The sequence below is a fragment of the Galeopterus variegatus genome, unplaced genomic scaffold (assembly GCF_000696425.1).
Source record: "Galeopterus variegatus unplaced genomic scaffold, G_variegatus-3.0.2 Scaffold2205, whole genome shotgun sequence".
NCBI lineage: Eukaryota > Metazoa > Chordata > Mammalia > Dermoptera > Cynocephalidae > Galeopterus > Galeopterus variegatus.
Window position 1 is genome coordinate 245,412 of NW_007728316.1, and position 23,472 is coordinate 268,883.

The following is a 23,472-nucleotide window of genomic DNA, read 5'->3' on the forward strand; positions in this document are numbered from 1 at the left end:
TTAAACAGAAACAAAATCCCAAAGCAAGCATTGAATTCTTTTAGTCTTATAAGTTGAGGAAGGCCATTTATTCAGCCCCTCCTGGAGTAGAGTTTTATTTAGGAAATGAGCAGTGGTAAGTATGGCTGAAAGATTGATGTAACATTTTTTAACTTCTGAAAACAGATTTTTCAGGATTCTCTATTAGCTACTAAATAATTCCCATGCAGATTAGATTTTACAGTGATCAAATGAGTAATACATCCATGAAGCAATCCAATCACTCATCCTGTATCACCCCTCCAGTGGGACAGTTTCAGTGTGTATAGATCCATAAGGTGCATGAGTTTCTCTTTATGAAAAGCAATGACTCACATACTGGTTTGGTATTTACCAAGAAATATTGGACCTGGTGACAGCTTTTAAGGAACTGCCTATGAGTATGACTGAGTCAATAAAAACCACTTCATATAATAATAAAGCACCGAATATTTGTATATGTTGGTATTAGTTTGGTAAATATTAGTATAATGATATTAGTAAACATTTTTGCATAGAAAGTCCTCTCATAAAAAGGTCTAATTTCTTCTTCACCTGCACCTGGAGAAGTGGGTAGACAGAGGAGGCATTGAGTGTCTGAGAGTTTGTGACTTCTCAGTGACATAGAACTAGAAAACAGGGAACCTGAGGCTGCGGCTCAAGGATTCTGCCTCATCTCAGGGTCCCCTGACATCGGGCTGAATAAGCCCCAGGGAACAGTAAATGCTCTAGGCTGTCTGGAAGAAAAGAGATAAGCATAGCTTAAGATATAACTATTGTTGTTTTCTGGGCTTGTTTTTAAATATATAATATTATATGACACAAAGTGCTATTGCTATCATTTTTCCTTCATCAAGACCTGCAAATTGGGTTGAACAGAACATTTCAGCTTGATAGAGATTTTCTCTGTTTTTCTGGGGAGCTAGTCTGAGAGTTTCTCTGATTAAATGGGAAGAGCTGCTCACTTCTGGGAAATAACCACAGCCCACAACCAAGCTTGATAAGAACTCAAAAGAAGAGACTTGTTTTGAGCAAAGGTGTCACGAGCTCACAAGGCAGAGATGAGGCTACAAGCAGAAAGTGGGCAAGATGCAAATGTCTGAAACACAGCTTTTTTAAGATCCAAAAACAGATATAAATCAATATCAGTAAATGGAGAGAGAGCTGTTCACGGTGAGCAGAAAACCAAGAGAATGAGCAGTAAATTAAACACACTCACAGGCTACCTAGAGGAAATGATCATGATAACCACCTAAGAACAGTAAAATCTAAATCTAGCTTTTTTTTTTTTCCTTGATGTTATTGAAACCTTGCATCAGTATTTTTTTAAACTGTGGATCTCTTGAGATGAGCAGTAAAGAATCACGGCTGTAGCTCTTCCAAAGAGAGGTGCCACCATGCAGGAGAGCAGGTCAGTATGCCAAGAAAAGAAACAGAGCTGGTGGGGAATGATGCTATCAAACTACCAGAGAATTCCAGTAATGTAAATGTGAACACTTGGTGTGTCCAAGCCTCTAGTTTTTAGTATGTAAAACTGAAATGATAATTCAGAGCACCATTTGGAGGAATAAGTAGCAGAATGCCTCAAAAATAGTGAGGGTTAAATTAACTGTAGCTATTATTTTTTTCTACACATGCTTTCCTAAGCTCTACTGTATTGCTAGAGGCATGTTGTTTAAATAAGGAAAAATTATGACAAAATGCCTTACAGGAACAAGAGGATCCCAAAGTCTGCTAATAAGTTAAGAATTTAAATAATTTTCCCAAAGATTCTTAGCTATTAGAACTGGATTAAAACCAGGCCTGTCTCATTCCAAAGCTCCTGCTTTTTCTATCTCATTCTGCTTCTATAAATTAGATGATCTGTAAGCGATTGAAAGGTGCTAATTACATCTATAATTTCTTTTGCTTTCAAGTTTAAGATTTAAGCCATATTACCTTTGTCCCAGTGGATGAAGGCCCTGCAAAATGCAGCAGTGCCACAACAGACCTTAAATACACTCATCCTTCCTTTTCTTTCTGCTCTGGTTAGAGGAGTTGGGTACAGTTGGTACTGAGCCCTGCAGCCTCCCCACCATGAAATCCAGGACCCAGGGTTACTTCTCAGTTCTCTGTAGCTCCAGCCTGCTGCAAGCCACCATGTTTAAATAAGGAAAAATTATGACAAAATGCCTTACAGGAACAAGAGGATCCCAAAGTCTGCTAATAAGTTAAGAATTTAAATAATTTTCCCAAAGATTCTTAGCTATTAGAACTGGATTAAAACCAGGCCTGTCTCATTCCAAAGCTCCTGCTTTTTCTATCTCATTCTGCTTCTATAAATTAGATGATCTGTAAGCGATTGAAAGGTGCTAATTACATCTATAATTTCTTTTGCTTTCAAGTTTAAGATTTAAGCCATATTACCTTTGTCCCAGTGGATGAAGGCCCCGCAAAATGCAGCAGTGCCACAACAGACCTTAAATACACTCATCCTTCCTTTCTTTCTGCTCTGGTTAGAGGAGTTGGGTACAGTTGGTACTGAGCCCTGCAGCCTCCCCACCATGGAATCCAGGACCCAGGGTTACTTCTCAGTTCTCTGTAGAGAAGAACCAAGCCTAACCACCTCTTATTCACACTTAGTAACCGGACTACTTAGGGGAGTGAAATTACCCTTTCACAAAGCCAGGGGGAAAAATATAGTGAGGAGACACTGGACTTGCTGAAAAGGAATTTTTTTTTTTTTTGGATATTCTTTTGCTTTCAAGTTTAAGATTTAAGCCATATTACCTTTGTCCCAGTGGATGAAGGCCCCGCAAAATGCAGCAGTGCCACAACAGACCTTAAATACACTCATCCTTCCTTTCTTTCTGCTCTGGTTAGAGGAGTTGGGTACAGTTGGTACTGAGCCCTGCAGCCTCCCCACCATGGAATCCAGGACCCAGGGTTACTTCTCAGTTCTCTGTAGAGAAGAACCAAGCCTAACCACCTCTTATTCACACTTAGTAACCGGACTACTTAGGGGAGTGAAATTACCCTTTCACAAAGCCAGGGGGAAAAATATAGTGAGGAGACACTGGACTTGCTGAAAAGGAATTTTTTTTTTTTTTTTTTTGATTTTTTTTCCCCAAATTGGGTGAATGATATGTGAGAGGAGAAAATATTCAAGTAAATATGGTATGGTGGTAAGAGTCTGTAATATGAGCCTGGTGTCTCAAGAGAAAGTTCTCAACATTTGTGGCCCCTGGGCAAGAATTAACCCATCCTTATCCCACATGTCTCTCTCCCAGGCTTGGCTGGAATTCCAGATAGAGGGCTTTTTAAACCCCCCCTCTGCTTCCTTTTCCTCTGCTTGTGTGCTGTTGTGGTGGGGTAACCACTCTCCCTGTCTATATCGGTGTGCATGACTGTAGGAGCCCATTTCTAGCGAATAGATCGGTAAAGGTCAAGTGTACACTCAAACATTTGAACTAATCCAATCCATGTCATAAAGGAACAGTGTAGTTTCCTGGATATGGCCCAGATCAACTTGCTTCATCAGAGTGTGAATTAAAGCCCAGGGTTTAATGACATATTCAAGTCACTGAAGTCACTGAGCAGTGTGTGCATAGTCACACATGAGAGCTGGGATCTCAGAGCAGTCAAGACTTGCATGAGCTGCAAATGTGGTCAGTGGAAATGAACTCTCAATTCAGCTCCACAGCACGTGACTTCCTATTTCTGTAAGGTACTTCCAAGGGACTTCCTCTGTAAAACCAGCCCGAGTCCCCGGAGATTTCCTTCAGCCCGCAGCTAAGTTTACTTTCAACTCGAAACAGAAGTTTTCCCTAAGATATGGTGTTAGTTTCTTTTTTTTTTTTTTTTTCTCTTTCCTTTGCTGTTGCTAGCATGCAAGGATCTTGTGGCTCCTGTCCGTGATCGGAAACTGAATACGCTAGTGCAGATCTCAGTAATCCACCCCGCAGAGCAGAGTCTGACAAGATACTCCAGCACTGAAATTGTGGAGGTGAGCATGCTGTGGTGTGTGTCTGCTTTATTCTCTCTCTCTCTCTCTCTCTCTCTCTCTCTCTCTCTCTCTCTCTCTCTCTCGTCTCCCCCCAGCCCTCTCTGTTTCTGAATTTGAGCAAACAGCTGAAGTAAGTTCATGGTCTATAGCGATGATGCTATATTATTATCTTCTGTCATTAAGGAACTCATACCTAAGGTTATTAAGCATGCATCGGTAACTTACCAGAATAAGCAAATGGGGGAAGAACTTGCCTTTAAAAAAAGGCTTATTTTTCTTCTAGAGATAGAAAAGTTCCCACTTGGAATCCCCAAATAGAGCATTTAATAAAAATAAAATATATACATACATATGTATATAGACTTAAAATTAAATGGAATAAATATTTATTTTGTGGGGGAAATCACAAAGTACCCAGAGAAGTTTTAGATACATATGTTTTGTGCTTTTGTCCTTCTCATTTTTTCCTGTTTTCTTCAATCTGTCTGTGGAAATGTTATATTCTCCACTGTTTGTATACATCTTTCAAAGTATGTTTTTCAAAGAAAGGTAGATGATTAATTTGAGAAACTGTAATGTTTCTAGGCAAAAGGTGTAAATATTACTCATCAGATGATAGATTTCCTGTTTACATTTACTGTTACTAATAGAACATTCAAAATGTGTCAGGAGGAAACTTGTTATTTTGTTGGATCAAATTCAAAAGAGGAAGTGTTTCCCTTTTGATTATTTGGTTCTGATCACAAATTCTGATCACAACCTTAGTGAGTGAGAGATACCTATTCGAACATCTGGGGCTAGAGAAAGTGCACTCTAAACTCCTTAAGGTTTGCTTGTTTTTCTTAGACTTGTGAGCTGTATGTGTTTTGAATGAGGAGTTTCTCTGTAAGTAGCCTGCCCCAGACCTGGCTTGCTCAGTGCAGACCGCCTGCTTTGATGGAATAAATGAATCAGACTGGACTCGAGTCATTTCTATAATGGGAATGACCCAGATACTGCATGGAGCACCGAATCTGCCCTTTGGAAACTTTAGGTTCCAGTGCTGGTAGAATGTATAGCTAATGCTGTAGTTGAATGAATGAAAATAATCTTATTCATATAAAGGGAACTTGACTGAAATTGTAAAGTTATTCATTTTATATGAAAAATATTTTAAATGTTATTCTATTTTTAAAATATTGCCAAAATTTTGAAAGAACTAATTAATTTTATTTACTTTTTTTGTTTTTTTGCTTTTTCTCCATTTTTTATTATTGTGGTAAAATACAAATATAAAATTTGCCATTTTAACCAATAGGAATGATTTATTTTGGCATATTTCAAAATTTTATATTTAAACGTATTGCTATTTTTGACTGCTTTATTTACAGCCTGTTCCCAAGTGTCTGACCCAATGCCAAGCAAAAAGTACTTGTTGAATAAAAATATGAATGAATGAATGAATGAGTGAATGAATGACTTGGGCTTTGAAAAACTTCCATAGACAATTGTTTTATATAACTCTAGCAAGCATCCCTATGACATTTGGCCATATATATATATATATATGCACACACACACATAAAATTTAATGATGGATGTCAGATCTCTTAAAATAAATTCTGAGGCATTGAAATATCCTGTGCACTGCATCTTGAGCTAGTAATTTCATAGCCCCAAATCCATCATATTTAGAGATGCTTTCATTAGTTTTCAAGTCAGTCTGGGGGGAAAAAAAATCACAGCTGAACATCTAAAAACAAATGGACACCATCAGAGCATGGCTTTCAATAGAATCATATAAAGGAAATAAAATGGATAGCATAAGATTACCAAATGGTTCTTTATGAGAAAATAGCTTCCTTTTAATTTGATCAGCCAATGTCTTAGATTATTTGCATAAAGTACAGGTAATATCTATTAAATGTATTTTAAATGGACCCACAACTGACCCTAAAGAAGGATTTTGCATATAATGAAAATAGTTTTTCAAGGCTCTCTATTAGCAGCTCTGACAAAGACAATCAATGGCAATATCCGTACTTTGGGGCCCTGGGCCACGCTGTTGCCCGTGAGCGATATTTGGCAATTCAGATCTCTATTCTAATGAAAGTATTTCCTAGAAAAACAGACTCAGACACACTTTCTACATTCTCATGTGTCACTGCATGCTGCCGACTGCAGTTGCTGCCTTATTGAATCAAAGTCATCTGCTTGGCTGTTACAGGGAACAAGAGACCCACTGTTTTTGACTGGTGTCACATTCCCAGCTGAGTATCCCATCTATGAGGAGACCAAAATAAAATTAACAGTCTATGATGTCAAGGATAAGTCTCATGACACAGTAAGTACTTGCACTTATTTCTTTCTTTGGGTAAAGAAGGAATTATGCTGTTCTAAACTATTGAATTTTTGATGCAACGGACATTTTTCAAAGAAGATATTTGTATTGTGTCTATTCTTGCCTTGTGTTTATAGTTTACTTGATTTTTTTTTTTTTTTTCTTTTCCTAATTCATTTGGCTTGGTGTCAAATTGGCAATTGGTTTGGAGCAAAAGCTTTCAGAACAGATCTTTCTTTTTTTTGAAAGGCTGACTTGATCTCTTGGTTTATGTTTTTTGATACTGTTGTTTTTTTAAGCTAAAGGAGTAATAGTGTGGGCAAAAAGCAAATAAAAGATATTAAATAATATTTCAAAGCTTTCTTGATATTGTAAATTATTCTAAAACAGGGAACAGGTTGTTCGAGTTTTGTAATTTATTCTTTTGCATACTGTATAAAGAAAAACTATTTTTTCAGACATTGTTACTGGCACCAAAGCAAACAGAGAAGGTAACTAGCACTAGGTAGAAGCTTTAACTGGCCTCCTTACATGAAGGCCACAAAAGTGCCAATGGTTTTTTGTCCTAGATTCTTCAGTCTGCCTCTCTGGTCTGAATTTTCTTCCAAATGAATCATCCCCTCTGGTTATGTAGTTAAGTACTCAGGTACTATATCTAGAGGCCACTCTGAAAATTTCTGGACAGAAGGGAATGCTATTTGGGGAGGAACTGAAAAGATGGAGGCAGCCCTCTCTTTTAAATCTCTCTCATTAGCATGAGTTTTTGTGTGTTTTCAAGGTAAGGGAGCTGTGGGAGTCTTGATGGTCAATAGTCAAGCAGGAGGCAGGAAACTCTTTGATGGCAGGTGGCCCATTGTTTTTAGGAGAATTCTGATTGAATCTAAGGGATGCTGCTGTACCTGGAGAATCACATAGTACCTCATGGAGGGGAAGTGTAGTTTTAAACTCTGCCCTCACTTGGACATTTCTGTTTTGTTTGTGACTCTTTTCTTTTGATTTTTTTTTTTTTTTTTTTTTGGCAGCTAGCTGGTATGGGGATTCAAACCCTTGACCTTGATGTTATCAACACTGTGGTCTAGCCAACTGAGCTGACTGGCCAGCCCTTCTCCAACCCTTTTTCTTTCCATTCTTTACCCCAAAATATATAATGTAAATAGATGGAACTTATATTCAGTCCAATGGTGGAGATATTTAATAGAGGAATAATATTCTATATTGAAGGGATTTCTACTCATCTTAACCCCAGAAAAGTTTATTTCACTAAAACAAGATTGTAGAACAAATACCTAATTAAATGCACAGCGTATACGTGGAATAGAAATGGTTGTGGCAGTGTGGAACAGTTGTTAGGAAGGCAGGTTGTAGATCCAGACTGTCTGGTTCTGTTACTAGCTGTGGAGTCTGGGAGAGTTAATTCTTGGTACCTCTATTTCCTCCTTGATAATATTTACCTTGTGGAGTTGTTGTAAGGATTAAATAAGTTAATATATGTGAAATGTTTAGAAGACTAACTGCTACCGAGTAATTAATAAGTGTAATTTGCTGCTATTTTTGCTGTTATTGTTTTGGCTGCAGTCTCAGTTTCTTGTGAATAGTAAAAATTATATAAGGGAATATTAACCAAAATCTTTTTCTGTATTTACTAACTTTCTTTTTTCTCAAGTGGTTCTACACTTGTTGTTTCTGATTTCTCTGAAAAAGAGGCAAAAATTTGGGTTACAACTGACAACTGAAAAATATTTGCTTGGGAGTTTTGTCTTTTCCTTTCCACTTACCTTGAGTTTTGAGGTAATGTGTAGAAAAGTAGACTGTGACTGGGACATCCGGACCAGGTTTGCTAGATTATGCACAAAGCACCCCCACTCACAGCTTAAAAAAAAACAAATAAAACTTCTGCAAGAGAAGAGAGAAATGGAGGGAAAGAGGGAAGGATTATAAAGTCAGGGAAGAGGGAGATATGACTTCAATGGAGGGTGGGAGAAGTAATAGCAGGGAAATGATCAGTATGAAAGGGAAAGCAAAGCAGAAACTATGGGATTTTATGTTCTGCAAAGCACATGATTAAATTCAGTCCTGCAACAGTCCCAAGACATAGATATAGGACGGAGGTTATGAGAGGGGCAGAGTTATAGGAACTCCATGCAAGAGAAATTAAAATGTTAAATATTTTGTTAACCAAACTTTTGTTAAATATTTAGAAATATCAGAGTTAGAAATATTAAATACAACAGGTGCTTCTAGTCCCTTCACTCTCCTCCACTTAAAATGTGCATGTATATTAATGCTGTGGAGATGAAAACTTACTCATTAATTATGCTTTTTGTTGACTTCAGTTCTGGAACTAATTATTTGGGGTCTTTTAAAAACTTTCTTCCTTTATCAGAGGTGTTCTCAGTAAAACTACGGGATGAACAGGGACCCCAGCTGTGAAATAAGACTTGTGAAATTTGAATATACTTAAGAAATGCAACCAGCTTTTGTTTACCAAGTGCTGTTAATTAAGGCATAACCTTTTTCTTAAAATAGCTAACAATTAGCTCTGGTGATGGAAGTGTAAATAGAAACACAGTTCATTAATATGCAAATAGTCCCCATGGACATGTAGTCTTTATAATAGCACCTTTTCTCTCATTCTTAAGGTTTTCTTTGTGGTGTGTGGTGGGGGATGCAGCAAGTGGTCTAAAGTACAGCTTATAATTATAAGCACTTAACAACCTAAATATTTTAAGATCATAATATATTTAAAGCATAAAAAATGAGATTATCAATGTTTATGTTTTGGAAGATTAATGAAATATTTGAATATATTTAAAAGAAGTTTAAATATTTGGTCCTAGCAAACCCTTGATCATATTAGACTGACCCAAGATAATCAGATCTTCTATTTTGGCTGAACGCTAATTACTTGAGTCAGATGACGAAGTTGCTTGTTGTTTTCCTATTGAGTTTATCACTACTTGAAGTTAAACAGTCAAATAAATGCTACTTTGCCATTTCTTATTCATTTACATACATATTAATATTAGCTGTTTTTAAGCAGAAATGATGACTTTTTCACTGTGCCCTTGATGCAGCTATTATTACCTCACTAATTGTTGTTCTTGCACTGTAAACAACCAGACCTAAGATTGATTATCTTAGGAACTTCAGCAGAAATGCAATTGACCATCACAACAAATAACAAGAGTCTAACTGTTGATTCAGAATGACTGTTGTTTCTTCCTGCTACAACCTCCATCCTTCCCATTCATCGCCTCTGTGGCAGATGGGTAGATCATGCTTGGCAGGAAGGGGGTTGAGTGGGATAGAAGGGGTGATGGTGTCCTTATCAGGATCAGAGTGACCTTTTGATTATTTTCCTCACTATGAGGAAATAGTTTTCTCAGAATGGGCCGCACTAACCTCCAGTTTGGTGGGGACATTAAAGCCTGAAATTGAAGCCTGTGGCTAGGATGTGAAAGCCCAAATTCTAACAGTGAAGTTGTCTTCTGGATGTATTCTGGTTGTATGCCTTGTTTTAAAACTCCTGAAAGCCGAAACATAGACAAAAGTGTTTTCAGGACATTATTTACAGTGTTCAGATCTAGGGATTCAAGCTGGAAATCTGGGTTTTTCATATGTCTCAGCGGAAACTTCAGAGCATTCAGAAATTTAGGAAGGCAAAAAACATCACATTAAACTTTTCTCTTTCCCTTTCCTCACATGCAACTTCTGCTTAGGAAGAGACTGCACAAGGCCCTTTCAACACTTCTCTGAGGACAACCATCAAATTTGCATACATATGATTAGGTCACAAAATTGTTTTTGCCCATGGCAGAAATTTGAATTTCTACTCTGTTTTGTAGAAGTGCACATTGATCCCATTTTTTTCACTCTGGGGGTAAATAAATGTTTGCTGTATCCTCAACTTCTTGAGTGTTCAGTTTATAAGACAGAATCTGGTGTCTGGTAGACACTGAACATTTCTCAAGTGAGGATATGCATCCTCAGACATTTTTTCCTGTCAGTTACTAGTAATCCCCCACTTGAACCTTTCGGAAAAAGTGACCATATCAAGACTAAATGTAAATTTGTTGCATCATGTGTGTGTTATATATGCAAGGCAGTCTAGTTCTAGTACAATTTCCTAGGCCAAAGTATTCAGTTTACTTTTTATGTTTGTTTGATGGAAAATAAAAGCATTCTGCACTTAGTTTATTTGATTTCACTTGATTTTCTAAATTGCCTTCTTAAAGAAGTTGAAGTCTAACTATACCTGTGAAGATACAAATGCTATTAGCTGGCCTTCCGCTATCTGGAAGATATGGTATAGCGTGTAAGCAAAAAGAAATTGAGATTATTGATAATGAAGTCAATGCCAAGCACTATGTTTAATATGTTGTGTATGGTTTCTTTTTAAATCTCCATGAAACTTCCTCCTTTGAGGGAGGTATTATGATGTCCATTTTTAAGATGTAGAAATTGGTATCCTGAGTACTTAAGTGGTGAAGTCAGGCTTTATTTTTTCCAAAGTATGCTATGGTCTATACATTGTCAACAGGATTTCCCTCACTTTCACTTCCCACAGTACAATATTTTTATTTCAATGATAGTTTAAAAATATTCTTCATTTGAAGCTTAAAAACTTAGAAAAAATGTATACATTGTCAACAGGATTTCCCTCACTTTCACTTCCCACAGTACAATATTTTTATTTCAACGATAGTTTAAAAATATTCTTCATTTGAAGCTTAAAAACTTAGAAAAAATATTGGTATTCAAATATAGGGAAAAAATCCATAACCAAATTTATCAGCACTTAAATTAAGCATGTGTAACTAATTGTAGATGTCCAGATAAATTCTATGAAGAAACAGCCAACTATTATACACACACACACACACACACACACACACACACACACACACACACACACAGCTGTTATTACCTGTTGTAAAATGGCTAAGTTTATGTTTTAAACTTTTGCTTTTGTCCCATCAGCCTTGTTTTTTCCTTTTCTTTTATGTGTACTCCCGGATCCTCTCTTCCATTCACTTGGCCTTTGCCTTTTGGAATGTTCCTGTCTACATTGTGACATAGTTTGCAAGGGGAGTTACAGATTCCATTTAGGAAGAGTGGACAGTTCTAAAATGTTGCTACCATTCATTTCTACCTATTAAGTGGTATATATTTACAAAGAGTGTATTTATTTTTTAATTGAAGCATAATTTACATACAACATAATGGACAAACTTTAAGTGTGTTCGGTTTGATAAGTTTGACAATTGCATATGTCCGTGTAATCTCCATCCAAGGTAAGATGTAGACCATTTTCACTATTCCTTAAAGTTTCCTTGTGTTTTCTACCAGTCAATTGTCTGTCTCACACAACTCGAGGTAACGACTTTCCCATAGACTTGTTTTTCTTGTGGTTGAAATTTATGTGAAAGAAATCATAGGTGCAGTATGTGCTCTCTTGGATCTGGTGTGTTTTGCTTAACATATTTCTGAGATTCATTCATGTTGCTATGTGAATCGATAGCCCATTCCTCTTTATTGTTGAATTGTGTTCTGTTGTAATGATAGACCACAATTTGTTTGTTTTCTTACTGATGAACATCTAGGTTACTTCCAATAATGAATGAAGCACCTATGAATATGTACAAATATTTGTGTGTATATATGCTTTTTTCTTTTGGGTAAATATTGAAAAGTATAATTGTTAGCTCATAGGGAAGATTCGTGTTTAACTTTCCTAGAAACTGGAAAACTGTTCTCCAAAGTTATGATATGACTTTATACTCCTCTTCCTAGTAATGTATGAGAGTTCCAGCTACTCCACCGACACAAGGTATTGTCAATCTTGTTCAATTAGCTATTCTAGTGGGTATGAAGTAGTATCTCATTGTGGTTTTAATTTGTATTTTCCTGATAAGTAATTCCTAGTAATGTATGAGAGTTCCAGCTACTCCACCGACACAAGGTATTGTCAATCTTGTTCATTTAGCTATTCTAGTGGGTATGAAGTAGTATCTCATTGTGGTTTTAATTTGTATTTTCCTGATAAGTAATTATGTTGAGCACCTTTCTCTGTGCTTATTGGGCATTCATCTATTTTGTTTTATTTACTTAATTAACTAATTCATTCATGTTTTTGGTGGCTGGCTGGTGCAGGGATCTGAACTCTTGAACTTGGTATTATAACACTGCGCTCTAACCAACTGAGCTAACCGGCTAGCCCCATCTATTTTATTTTTATGAGGTGTCCAAGTCTTTTGCCTATTTAAGAAAATGGTTTTCTTTTTATTGTTGATTTCTAAGAGTTCTACATATATTGTGGAAAGAAGTGCTTTTGGTGAATATATAGGTTACAAATTTTTTTCAGTCTTCAGCTTGCTGAAATAATTTTCTTAATGATATCTTTTGTTGATCAGAAATTTTTAATTCTGATTAAGTCCAGTTAATCAATTTTTCCATCCTTGGTTAGTGCTATTTTTTCTTTCTTTGTGGTAAGAACACTTAACATAAGATCTACCCTATTAACATAATCTTCAGTCCATAATATAGCATTTCTAACTATAGGGACAGTGTTCTACAGCACATCTGTAGAACTTATTTATCTTATAATTGAGACATGCTCGTTAATTAGCAACTCCTCATATTGACCTCCCCCCAACCTCTGGTAACCACAATTTTACTCTCTGATTCTATGAGTTTTACAATTTTAAACACTCCATATAAATGGAATTATGCAGTATTTGTTCTTCTGTGACTGGCTTATTTTACTTAGCATAATGTCCTTCAGATTCATCCATGTTGTTGCATGTTGTAGGATTTCCTCCTTTTTTTAAGGCCAAATAACATTCCATTATATGTATGTAACATGTTTTCTTTATTTATTCATTTATCGCTGGACATTTAGGTTGTTTCCATATCATGGCTATTGTGAATAGTGCTGCAATGAACATTGGAGTGCTAATATCTCTTTGAGATACTGATTTCAGTTATTTTGGATAAGTACTCAGAAGTGGGATTGCTGGATCATACAGTAGTTATATTTTTAATTTTTTGATGAAACTCCATACTATTTTTCATAGCAGCTGCACCATTTTGCATTCCCATCAACAGTGTGCAGGATTTCAGTTTCTCCATATTCTTGCCAGTACTTATTGTCTTGTTTTTTGATGATAGCCATTCTAACAGGTGTGAGGTAATATCTCATTGGTTTTTATTTGGGATGTTGAATATCTTTACATATACGTGCTGGTCATTTATATGTCTTCTTTGGAGAAATATCTATTCAAGTCTTTAGCCTATTTTTTAATCAGGTTTTCAAAAAATAGACTTTTGCTATTGAATTGTAGGAGATGGTTAGTGTTTTTTGTGCCCTAAGAAATCTTCCTGCCTCAGGCCGTGAGGATATTCTCCAATATTTTCCTTTGAAATGTTTTATAGTTCTAGCCTTTATATTTAGATCTAGGATCCATATCAAGTTAATTTTTGTGATAGGAATGAGATAGGGATCAAAGTTTATTTTCTCCTATGTAAGGTATCTAGTTATTCCAGCACCATTATTTAAAAATGCTTTTTTCCCCACTGAATTTAGTTAATACCTTTACTGGAAAATCAAATGTCTACTGGTACATCTTGGTCTATTTCTGGATGCTCTGTTCTGTTCCATTGATTGGTCTGTCTAGCCTCATGACAATAAAATGATTACTGTAGCTATGTAGGAAGTCCTTAAATAGGTTAAAGTTCTCTTTTTTTTTTTTTCAATTAAGGTTTTTTTTGGTTTGTTTTTTGCAGTGGTTGTGTTGTGGGGTGCTATATTAGAGCCTTGTCTTTCCACATCAATTTTAGAACAGCTTGTCAATTTCTCCCAAAAGTCTCTTGCGATTTTAATTGAGATTGTGTTGAATGTATGTATTAATATGGAAAGTGAATGTCTTAACAATATTGAGTCTATTGATCTGTAAAAGTGGTAGATATATCATTCCATTTATTTAGGTCTTTAAATTTTATCAGCAACGTATTATTTTAACATTCAGGTTTTTAAAGGTTTTTAAAAAAATTTTACTCTTAGGTACTTTATTTTTGATGCTGACATGAATAAATATATTTTTAATATACAGTTTTTTATTGTTGCTTGCTAATAAGTAGAAATACAATTAAATTTATATATTGGCTTGTATTCTGAAGCCTTGTTAAATTCACATATTAGTTGTAAAGGATTTTTTTGGTAAATTCCTTAAGTTTTTGTAAATGAGTAATCATGTCATCTGTGAATAGTGAAAGATTTATGTCCTTTCCAGTCCTTATGAATTTTCTTTCTTTCCTTATTTCACTGGCTAGGAAGGATTTTTTGAATTAAATGTTGACAGAAGTGATGATGGTAGAAATCCTGGGAAGGGTCCATCAACTCTCTGGATTTCATTACATTTTGTTTTATTTATATCCTCAGTTTTCTGATGGGTTTAACAAAAGGTGTGATTTTGTAGTATGTCTTGACTTAGTGTTACATGGGGGTGACAGTCTCTTGCAAAGCTTTTCATCTTAATCAGAAATACTGCATATTTATATTCTTTCCTTTTAGCCTTTATGGTACTTTCTATACATCTGCATCTTTATCTGTCTCTTTTATTTTCCTTTCTCTGCAATTTCCGTATCAAGTGCATTGCACTCTATGCTAACTCTATGTAGTTTCTCCTTTTCCCTATTGTCTCATTCTCTTTCTCTGCTACTGTCATCTGAACTCACTCAGTACTTGTTATATATCATCTTTTCAGGGATTTTGTTTGTTTTGGACTCCAACAATAGAGGAAAGGGTATTACCTCTTCACTTTCCACAAGAAACGATGTGTGCATGGAGAAAGTTCTCTGGTTCTTTGACAGTGGAAGTTAAAAAACAAAAAGTAAATTTAAGTATGCATTTCTTAAAAAAATGTTTGGCCATAAAACTGTAAAACTACTGGAAGAAAAAATAGGGGAAAAGCTCCGTAACATTGGTCTGGTCAAACATTTTTTGGATGTAACTGCAAAAGCACACGCAGCAGAAGAAAAATAAACAAATGAGATTGTATCAAACTATGAAACTTCTGCACAGCAAAGGAAACAATAGAGTGAAGTGACTACCCACAGACTGGGAGAAAATATTTGCAAACCATGCATCGAATAAGGGGCTAATACCCAAAGTTATAAGGAACTCAAACCACTCTATAACAGGAAAACAAATAAACTAATTTAAAAAATGGGCCAAGGACTTGAATAGACATTTCTTAAAAAAAGAATACACAAATGGTCAATAAGTATATGAAAAAATGGTCATCATCACTAATCATCAGAAAAATGCAAATTTAAATCAAAATGAGATGTTATTTCACACCTTTTTGAATGGCTGTTGTCAAAGACAAGAGATAAGTGTTGAGAATGTGGAGAAATTGGAGCCCTTGCATTCTGTTGGTGTGAATGTAAATTACTACAGTCGTATGGTAAACACTATGAAGATTCCTGAGAAAATTAAAATGGAACTACCATATGATCCAGCAATCTCACTCCTGGGTATATATTCAAAACAATTAAAATTAGTATGTCATTGACTCACCTGAAAAATAAATAAATAAATAAAATCAGAATGTAGAAGAGGTATCTGCACACACATTTTATAGCAGCATTGTTCACAACACCTAAGATATGGAAGCAACCTAAGCATCCATAAGTGGACGAATGGATAAAGAAAATGTGGCATATATACATAATAGAATACTATTCAGCCTTTAAAAAAGAAGAAAATTCTGTCATTTGCGGCAACATGGATGAACCTGGAGGACATTGTGCTAAATGAAATATGCCAGGCACAGAAAGACAGATACTGCATGATCTCACTTATATGTGGAATCTAAAAAAATTGAACTCATAGGAGTAGAAGGTAGAGTGGTGTTTTCCAGAAGCTGGGGGAGAAGGGATGGATGGAGAAAAGGGAGATATTCACCAATGCACTGTATATTTCAAAACTGTTAGAAGAGTAGATTTTTAATATTCTCACCACAAAATAATCAGTAGGTGAGGTGATGTATTTTTTAATTCACTTGATTTAATCATTCTACAGTGTAAACATACATCAAAATATTACACGGTACCCCATAAATATATACTATTATTATTTGTCAACTGAAATTAAAATTTAAGAATATTTGACAATAATTAAATAATGTCTTTAAAAGATCAATCAATCAATCAAACAATCTGTTGGCTTTAGCAGATCGCCCACGTGACTGTGAGGTAGCCAGATCCTTCTTTCATGGAGACCAGCAGAACTGTAGTGTCAGTATTTTCACCCTTGACTGTCTACATATGCGTAAGTCATAGAAAAATTGTTTACCCTAGCTTAAAATTACAACCTGGAATTAATTTGCCCTTTTTCAACTAAATAGAAATGGTTAGATAAGGCCATTTCCTGTTCCATTTCAACTTCGTTATTATTCATCCTGGAAGGACAGACCTCAGAACAAGTGGCAGCCTGGAGGAATGCCTAGGGAGATGCGAGGGACTTACAGTCAGTGATCATCTGCGGGGAATGAAGGCAGCAGCTGAAAATATCACTGAGGTGGGTCAGAGCAGAAGAGGAAGAAAGTAACAATAATTTGCAATACTTGAGAAAGACCCTGGGAACTCCCTGAAATAACCAAGGGGAACTTCATAGGGGACGGTAGGATCTGCAATAACAAATGGAGCAATATCTTGTGCTCCGTTTAATTTATAGTCAGTAAACTGGATAATTGATTCATACCTCCAAGTAGATCTAGGAGAATTATTCTTTTCACCTGCTAATGCCGGTCAAATGACCTGATAACTCACCACTGAGATCTGTGAGTGAAACTGGAGCCCTGAACAGAGACCATTTATTTCTGCTTCAAGTTATTTCCCTCAATTCTGGGATATTTACCATATTCTTAAAAGTTTTCAAGTACACTGCAGTTGTTACCATTTGACTAGTGGCTTAGGCCTTCACCGCCTGGCTGGCCAGCTCTACTTCTGTCTTGTCCACGCAGCAGCGTTCTTGGCACAGCTGTAAGTGTAGGTGGATGCTTAGTGAACACTATCTTATGGTGGTGATCCCTTAAACAGACTGGCGTGGGCACTGAGGACACATGTCTTGTGTTTGCTTCCCATTACTGCTTGGTTCTGCAGAGCCGAAATGTGATATGTTGCCAAAATATTTCTTCTGATTCGAAAGGAGCCGAAACTAGTTATTTAAAAGGTTAGTCTGCTTCAGCTAGGAATAGCTTTTAATTACCATAGGTTTATATGCGCTGCACAGCAGAAACAAAAAGAAATTCTAAAAAAATATAGGCTTTCCTTGGAGTCATTTAAATGGAATGATAATTACAGCTAGGTTGGGGCTGGTATTTAAATTCCCGTGGAAATTATTTTTAAACTTGCCGAGAAAAGTCATGTGTACCACAGCAGAAGGTGATGTCACATGCTGAAAAATGTTAAGGGACATCTGTTTCCATATCCCAAAGATCCATCTTTTTATATTGCCATGAGCCAGGTTACTTAGATTTCACAGCATTAAGTCAAGCTGCCTTTTAGAATGTGCTTATTGAGGATGGAGCTAAATGTTGAGGTGGCAGCTACTTCTTAAACATGTCCTGAGGAATCCAGTGTGTGAATTCACAAAGATTACAGACTTGGGTAATGGTTTTTAACCATGATAGAGCAGCTTTTGGAAGGCACTATATAGATTTATTTAATCAGATATAGGGCCTATGGTGGTATTTAAGGTTGTATATAGTATACTGATATTTTTTAAATTGTCCTTTGTTTTTTTTTTGAAAAGGGCACTGATTGTCTCATTAGCCTTTTGGAATGTGTGAAAGCAGTTTTCCAGGAAAATATTAATTGGATAGGACTTAAGTATAAACAAGAGCTCATCCTCCACAATCCCTAACCCCACGTCCACTCAGGGAATTTGAAGCGTATGTTGTAGTTACCACATTTACTTTTCATTCTTAAGCTTAAGTTGAGGCCTAGCAAAATGTGCATAGCAGCTTGCTATGGCTTCAGAGCAACAAAGTAACTGGGGCCTCATGTTAGAAACTGTAGACATGTGGTTGTATATTCACACATACACACAATTTTAAATATGAGCATGTATATTGAGTAATATTCACAAAGATGTATATATATATATGCATTAGGTAAGCCTTTAGATTGTAGGCTCAAGTTCATTTACACCTGAAAAAAGCCAAACGTATCCTTAGGGCAATGTTAATATTCAGAGAAATTTTCTCCAGTCTATAAAGAGAACCTTTTCAGTTAGTGTAGGCTTAAAGGCAGAAGCGTTTCTTTCAGAGTCTGTCATTGCCTTCTCATTTTACTTTCCCCAGCATACATGTGGAAAAAATAGTTACTTTCCCATGCATAGTTTCTTTGACTTTGAACTTACAGCCTAAACACAATACCAAACTTCGAATGAACTACTATATAATAAACTGCAAGAAGCATTTGCAAACCCCACCAATGGACGCAAAGAACAAGGTTTCTAAACACCATTATGGGGAATTCAGGTACACATAGTGTTGGAAACAACTGTACTAGGACATTTTCAAACTTGGGATCGAGGATACAACCCAGTCCCATCACAGATTCCTTCTCAATCATGATGCCACATTGAGAGCAGAGAACATAAGGTTTATAGCCAGAAGCTCTAGTCTCAGATTTGCCACCTACTGTGTGACTTTGGACAAGTTATCTTTTTTGGGTTTGTTTCCCTAGTGCTAAAACGGAGAGTTCAATACATGACGTGTACTCTGCTGAAAGGAAAATAAGAAACAGATGTAAAAGTGCTTTGGAAACTGAAATGCAGTGGAAATGCAGGTATCCATATCATTTACTGCAGATATTATTCTTGCACTCAGTGGTTCTTTCCTGAGTGACGCTGTGTATTTTTAAGAGCAGGATTCATGGTTTGATGGTATCAGACTCCAAGAGGTTGACAATGTTCCTGGTGTATCAACCAGTCTGGATGTCTCATCTTATGTTCTTCAGGTGATTTGTGGCTGGGTACAGAGCCTGTGTGGGCACACCAGAGCTGTTTCAGTTTGAAACATATGAAGAGCAATGAATACGAACCGATATTTTCTGGTTTTATTTTAATATTTTATTTCTCTGATAGTCTGCATTCTGATACTTCAACATTCATTTTCTGAGTATTTCTTTCCCAAAGTAGATAAAACTGCAAAACATGATTATTGCATAGGCTTGCCCACGCTTTCCATTGTAATAAAGTCATTCTGATACCTGGTTCTCATTTCTGTCACAGGTTACATGTGGCAGTGTGTCTGTGGGTCTGTCTCAGAAACCACACATGAGAAAGAATAAGAGAGGAAGAAAACCCTCTTCTTTCAGATGCACTTTTCCAATCACGCTTCTACCTGGTGGGCTAACCAGCACATCACCTTGTCCCTCTTCTGTACTCTTCACTCTGAGTCATCATCCAGATGGATATTTGAGACTCGCTCAGAAAGTGTTTTGTAGGATTCTTTGACATTGAACGTGGCAGAAAGAAAAATCAGCAAATAAAGACTTCTTTTTTACCTTCCTCACAATTTTGCTCTCTTTAAAGACATTTGTCAGAAAAAAGATTAGCAGACTGTGCCTGACCTCACAAAATTCATGAATGTTTAACTATGTTAGATTGTTTGAAGGAACTTCTGAGACCATAGCCACCTAAAATGTGTGAAAAAAATTTTTGTTTTTATTTTCCTATGGGGAAAACGGTTTAACCAGTCAGACTCAGAAACATTGAAGATAAAATAGAAGTAAGACGTGACATTGCTTAATTAAACATCAGACCAGAGTACAAGTGGGGTTAATGGATGGCGGGTTAAAGGAGAGGATAATCTTACCTTTTAGTTATATGTATTACTCACTCTTTACAGCAGTGTTAATCCTATTTAGGACATTACAGAAAATAAAGAACAAATAAATGACATAAAACGTCATCAATTACAAAGAATTTGTACATACAGCATCACATTTGATCCTCATAGGGACTCTGTTGTGTCACTGTGTAGATCAGGTAGCTGGAAACTGAATATAAATAATTCGCTTAATTTAATATTGAAATATGGATCAGAATTTCCGTTTTCTGATAGAGAATCCATTGACCATAGGAAGGTTCTCAGGAACAGTGTTGAGGTACCTAGCTCTATCAATAATTGAGTTTGATAATAACTTTCAACCAGTTCACTGCTGAAGATAACCACACTTGTAAATGTGGTTAAGAGCTTCCTCTCATTGAACTTTTTAAAGAGGGGAAAGGGATTCTGTGTTTGAAGGCTCTGTGGATGTCTAGGATAACAGCCTTTGATGAAACGTCGTGTGCAGGCCTTTCAATTGTTCATTTCAATTTTGATAACCCTACCTTTAGTTGCTGTGTAATAGCTATGATGATGATGATGAGTCAGTATTATTTGGTGCCTGTCTTAGGTTAGCTGAGTTACAGATGTGAGACTTTGGTACAGATTAACTGACATCTGTGAGGGGCTAAGCCTTGTTGTCAAGTCATCATGAGATCTCATGCCAGGATGCTGATATTGTCAAGATAGCAATAGTCACGTGGGGAAAAGAGCTATATATCTTAATGCTGTTTCCTCTAATTGGAAGTTCCTAGAGATTATATCTGCTACACCATGGTTTAGTTGTCACAATTTATCAATTCATTTAAATAATTTTGTATTTGTTCTCTGTAAAATGCTGCTGCTGCTATGTATTTAGAGAGTATAAAGAAATGTCTTATACGCAGGCTTCTTTATATCAATTTTATTTTATTATAATACATTTGAAATGGAGATGGGATGTCCAAGTAGAAACATTTAAGCAATCATTTGGAAGTAGGTGCATGGAATTAAGGGATAGTAACAAGATTTATATTGTCTAGAAATATTTACTTGAGAGTAGCTTAAATAATTAGGCCTTATTTTTTTTCGTAAGGCAAAAACTTCAGATGTGGACAGTTGCTAATATTGGTTCAAATGCCTAATGATGTTATCAAAGGCCAGGATTTTTGTTTTCCACTGTATTACCCTAATCACCTTGACCTTTAGTCTACATGCTTGTCTCTCGCTGCATGGTTGCAAGAAAAATGCAGAAGTTCCAAGGCCTTATATTTGCTTTATAAGCTAGGAAGCAAAGAGNTGCTGTTTCCTCTAATTGGAAGTTCCTAGAGATTATATCTGCTACACCATGGTTTAGTTGTCACAATTTATCAATTCATTTAAATAATTTTGTATTTGTTCTCTGTAAAATGCTGCTGCTGCTATGTATTTAGAGAGTATAAAGAAATGTCTTATACGTAGGCTTCTTTATATCAATTTTATTTTATTATAATACATTTGAAATGGAGATGGGATGTCCAAGTAGAAACATTTAAGCAATCATTTGGAAGTAGGTGCATGGAATTAAGGGATAGTAACAAGATTTATATTGTCTAGAAATATTTACTTGAGAGTAGCTTAAATAATTAGGCCTTATTTTTTTTCGTAAGGCAAAAACTTCAGATGTGGACAGTTGCTAATATTGGTTCAAATGCCTAATGATGTTATCAAAGGCCAGGATTTTTGTTTTCCACTGTATTACCCTAATCACCTTGACCTTTAGTCTACATGCTTGTCTCTCGCTGCATGGTTGCAAGAAAAATGCAGAAGTTCCAAGGCCTTATATTTGCTTTATAAGCTAGGAAGCAAAGAGGAAGGGAGTAGTACCTCTGATTTTATCCCTTTTATTTAGGAAAGTAAACCTGTTCCGAACCCTTTCTCGAATCTCATTGGCCAGAATTGTGACCCATGCCCACCAAGGAAAGCTGGTAAAGCAAATATCTGCTCTTCCAAACTCTTTGAATTAGGATGTGCAAAACAAAAGGAAGTTGGAAATGACTTTTGGATTAGGCAAGTAACCCAAGGGTTTGGAATAAAGATTTGGAAGGCAGCCTTACAGAAGTGGTCTTTGAAAATGACAGACTCAAGAAAGAAAAATAAAAGGAGAAAATAATAGAAGTTAGGACCTTGGGAAATACTGACATGTGGAGACTAAGAGATGATCAGGTTTCAGCAAAAAGATAAAGAGAAGTAAAGAAAAAAACAAAAAAACAAAAAAAAAAAAAACAAAAAGGGAGAGAAACAAGTAGTTCAGTGTCCTGGAAACCAAATTATGGGAGAGTTTTAAGATGGAGAGGAAGTTGTGTTGCCTAGCTCTATGAAGAGATCAAGAAAGGCAAAAACAAACAAACAAACAAACAAACAAAAAAATTAGATTAGTGATAAGGAGGTCACTGGCCTTTCAGAAAATAGGTGCTGAGGAGAAGCTAGAATCTGAGAGATTAAGGAGTGAGTCATGACACCTTAAAGGCAGGGTAGGGAAAGAAGGAAGAGGAAAGGAGTGCGTGAACACACAGAAAGGTTGTTTTAGTCTAGGGTGTGTTTGAATGTGTTTGTAGATAAGATCTAGGCCAACTAAGCAGACTGTGGTCATTGTCTGGGAATTCTGGGGTAGTGGGTAGGTAGGGAAAGATTCCTTGATAATTGGTTATACCTTTACTAGAAATCCCTGATTTTATTTGTTTAAGTTTAAGTTATAAAATTTCTTCTGCAGCATTATTTATGTTACAGTTCCTTCCTTGGATCAGTTTACCAAATGAGAAACAATAAAACGTCTGTGTTGGACCTACCTCATTTGGATATCAAGTTGGAATCATGAATTATTTTTTGTGATATGTTTGGAGATTCCAGTGGGAAGTAAATTATGTTATGTGAAGATCACTAGTAATTGACTTCTTAAAGCACACGAGAGATTAGTATTTATAACAACATCAACCAAAAAAATATTATTTTGACTAGATTTACAAAGCCCCCAAATCCAAAATAAATATAATAAAAGAAAATCAGGTGGAAGAGTGAGAGAAAGACTATATCAGAAATTATATTCAGTAATGGCCTATATGCTTTTCCCCCACACTGTCTCAAAAACATTGCAGTATGAAAAGCTTCCCCCGCCTTTCAAAAAATCTTCTTCTTTATTCTACATCTTCTAAAATGTTGACCCAAATGTGTTTTGCTAAAAAATCCAAATCATTGAAAAAAAGAAAACTGCTAGCATGGAAAATACATCT

General features: G+C 36.0%; 1 protein-coding gene across 1 annotated transcript in view; it reads left to right on the forward strand.

Moving 5' to 3' along the window:
• Nucleotides 1-23,472, forward strand: part of LOC103597129 (type II inositol 3,4-bisphosphate 4-phosphatase-like) — a 66,727-nt gene that overhangs the window by 32,292 nt on the left and 10,963 nt on the right. The window contains exons 3-4 of the mRNA XM_008580926.1: nucleotides 3,885-4,003; nucleotides 6,210-6,326. Of these exons, the coding sequence (XP_008579148.1) occupies nucleotides 3,885-4,003; nucleotides 6,210-6,326 (236 nt within the window). The remainder of the gene's footprint in view (nucleotides 1-3,884; nucleotides 4,004-6,209; nucleotides 6,327-23,472) is intronic.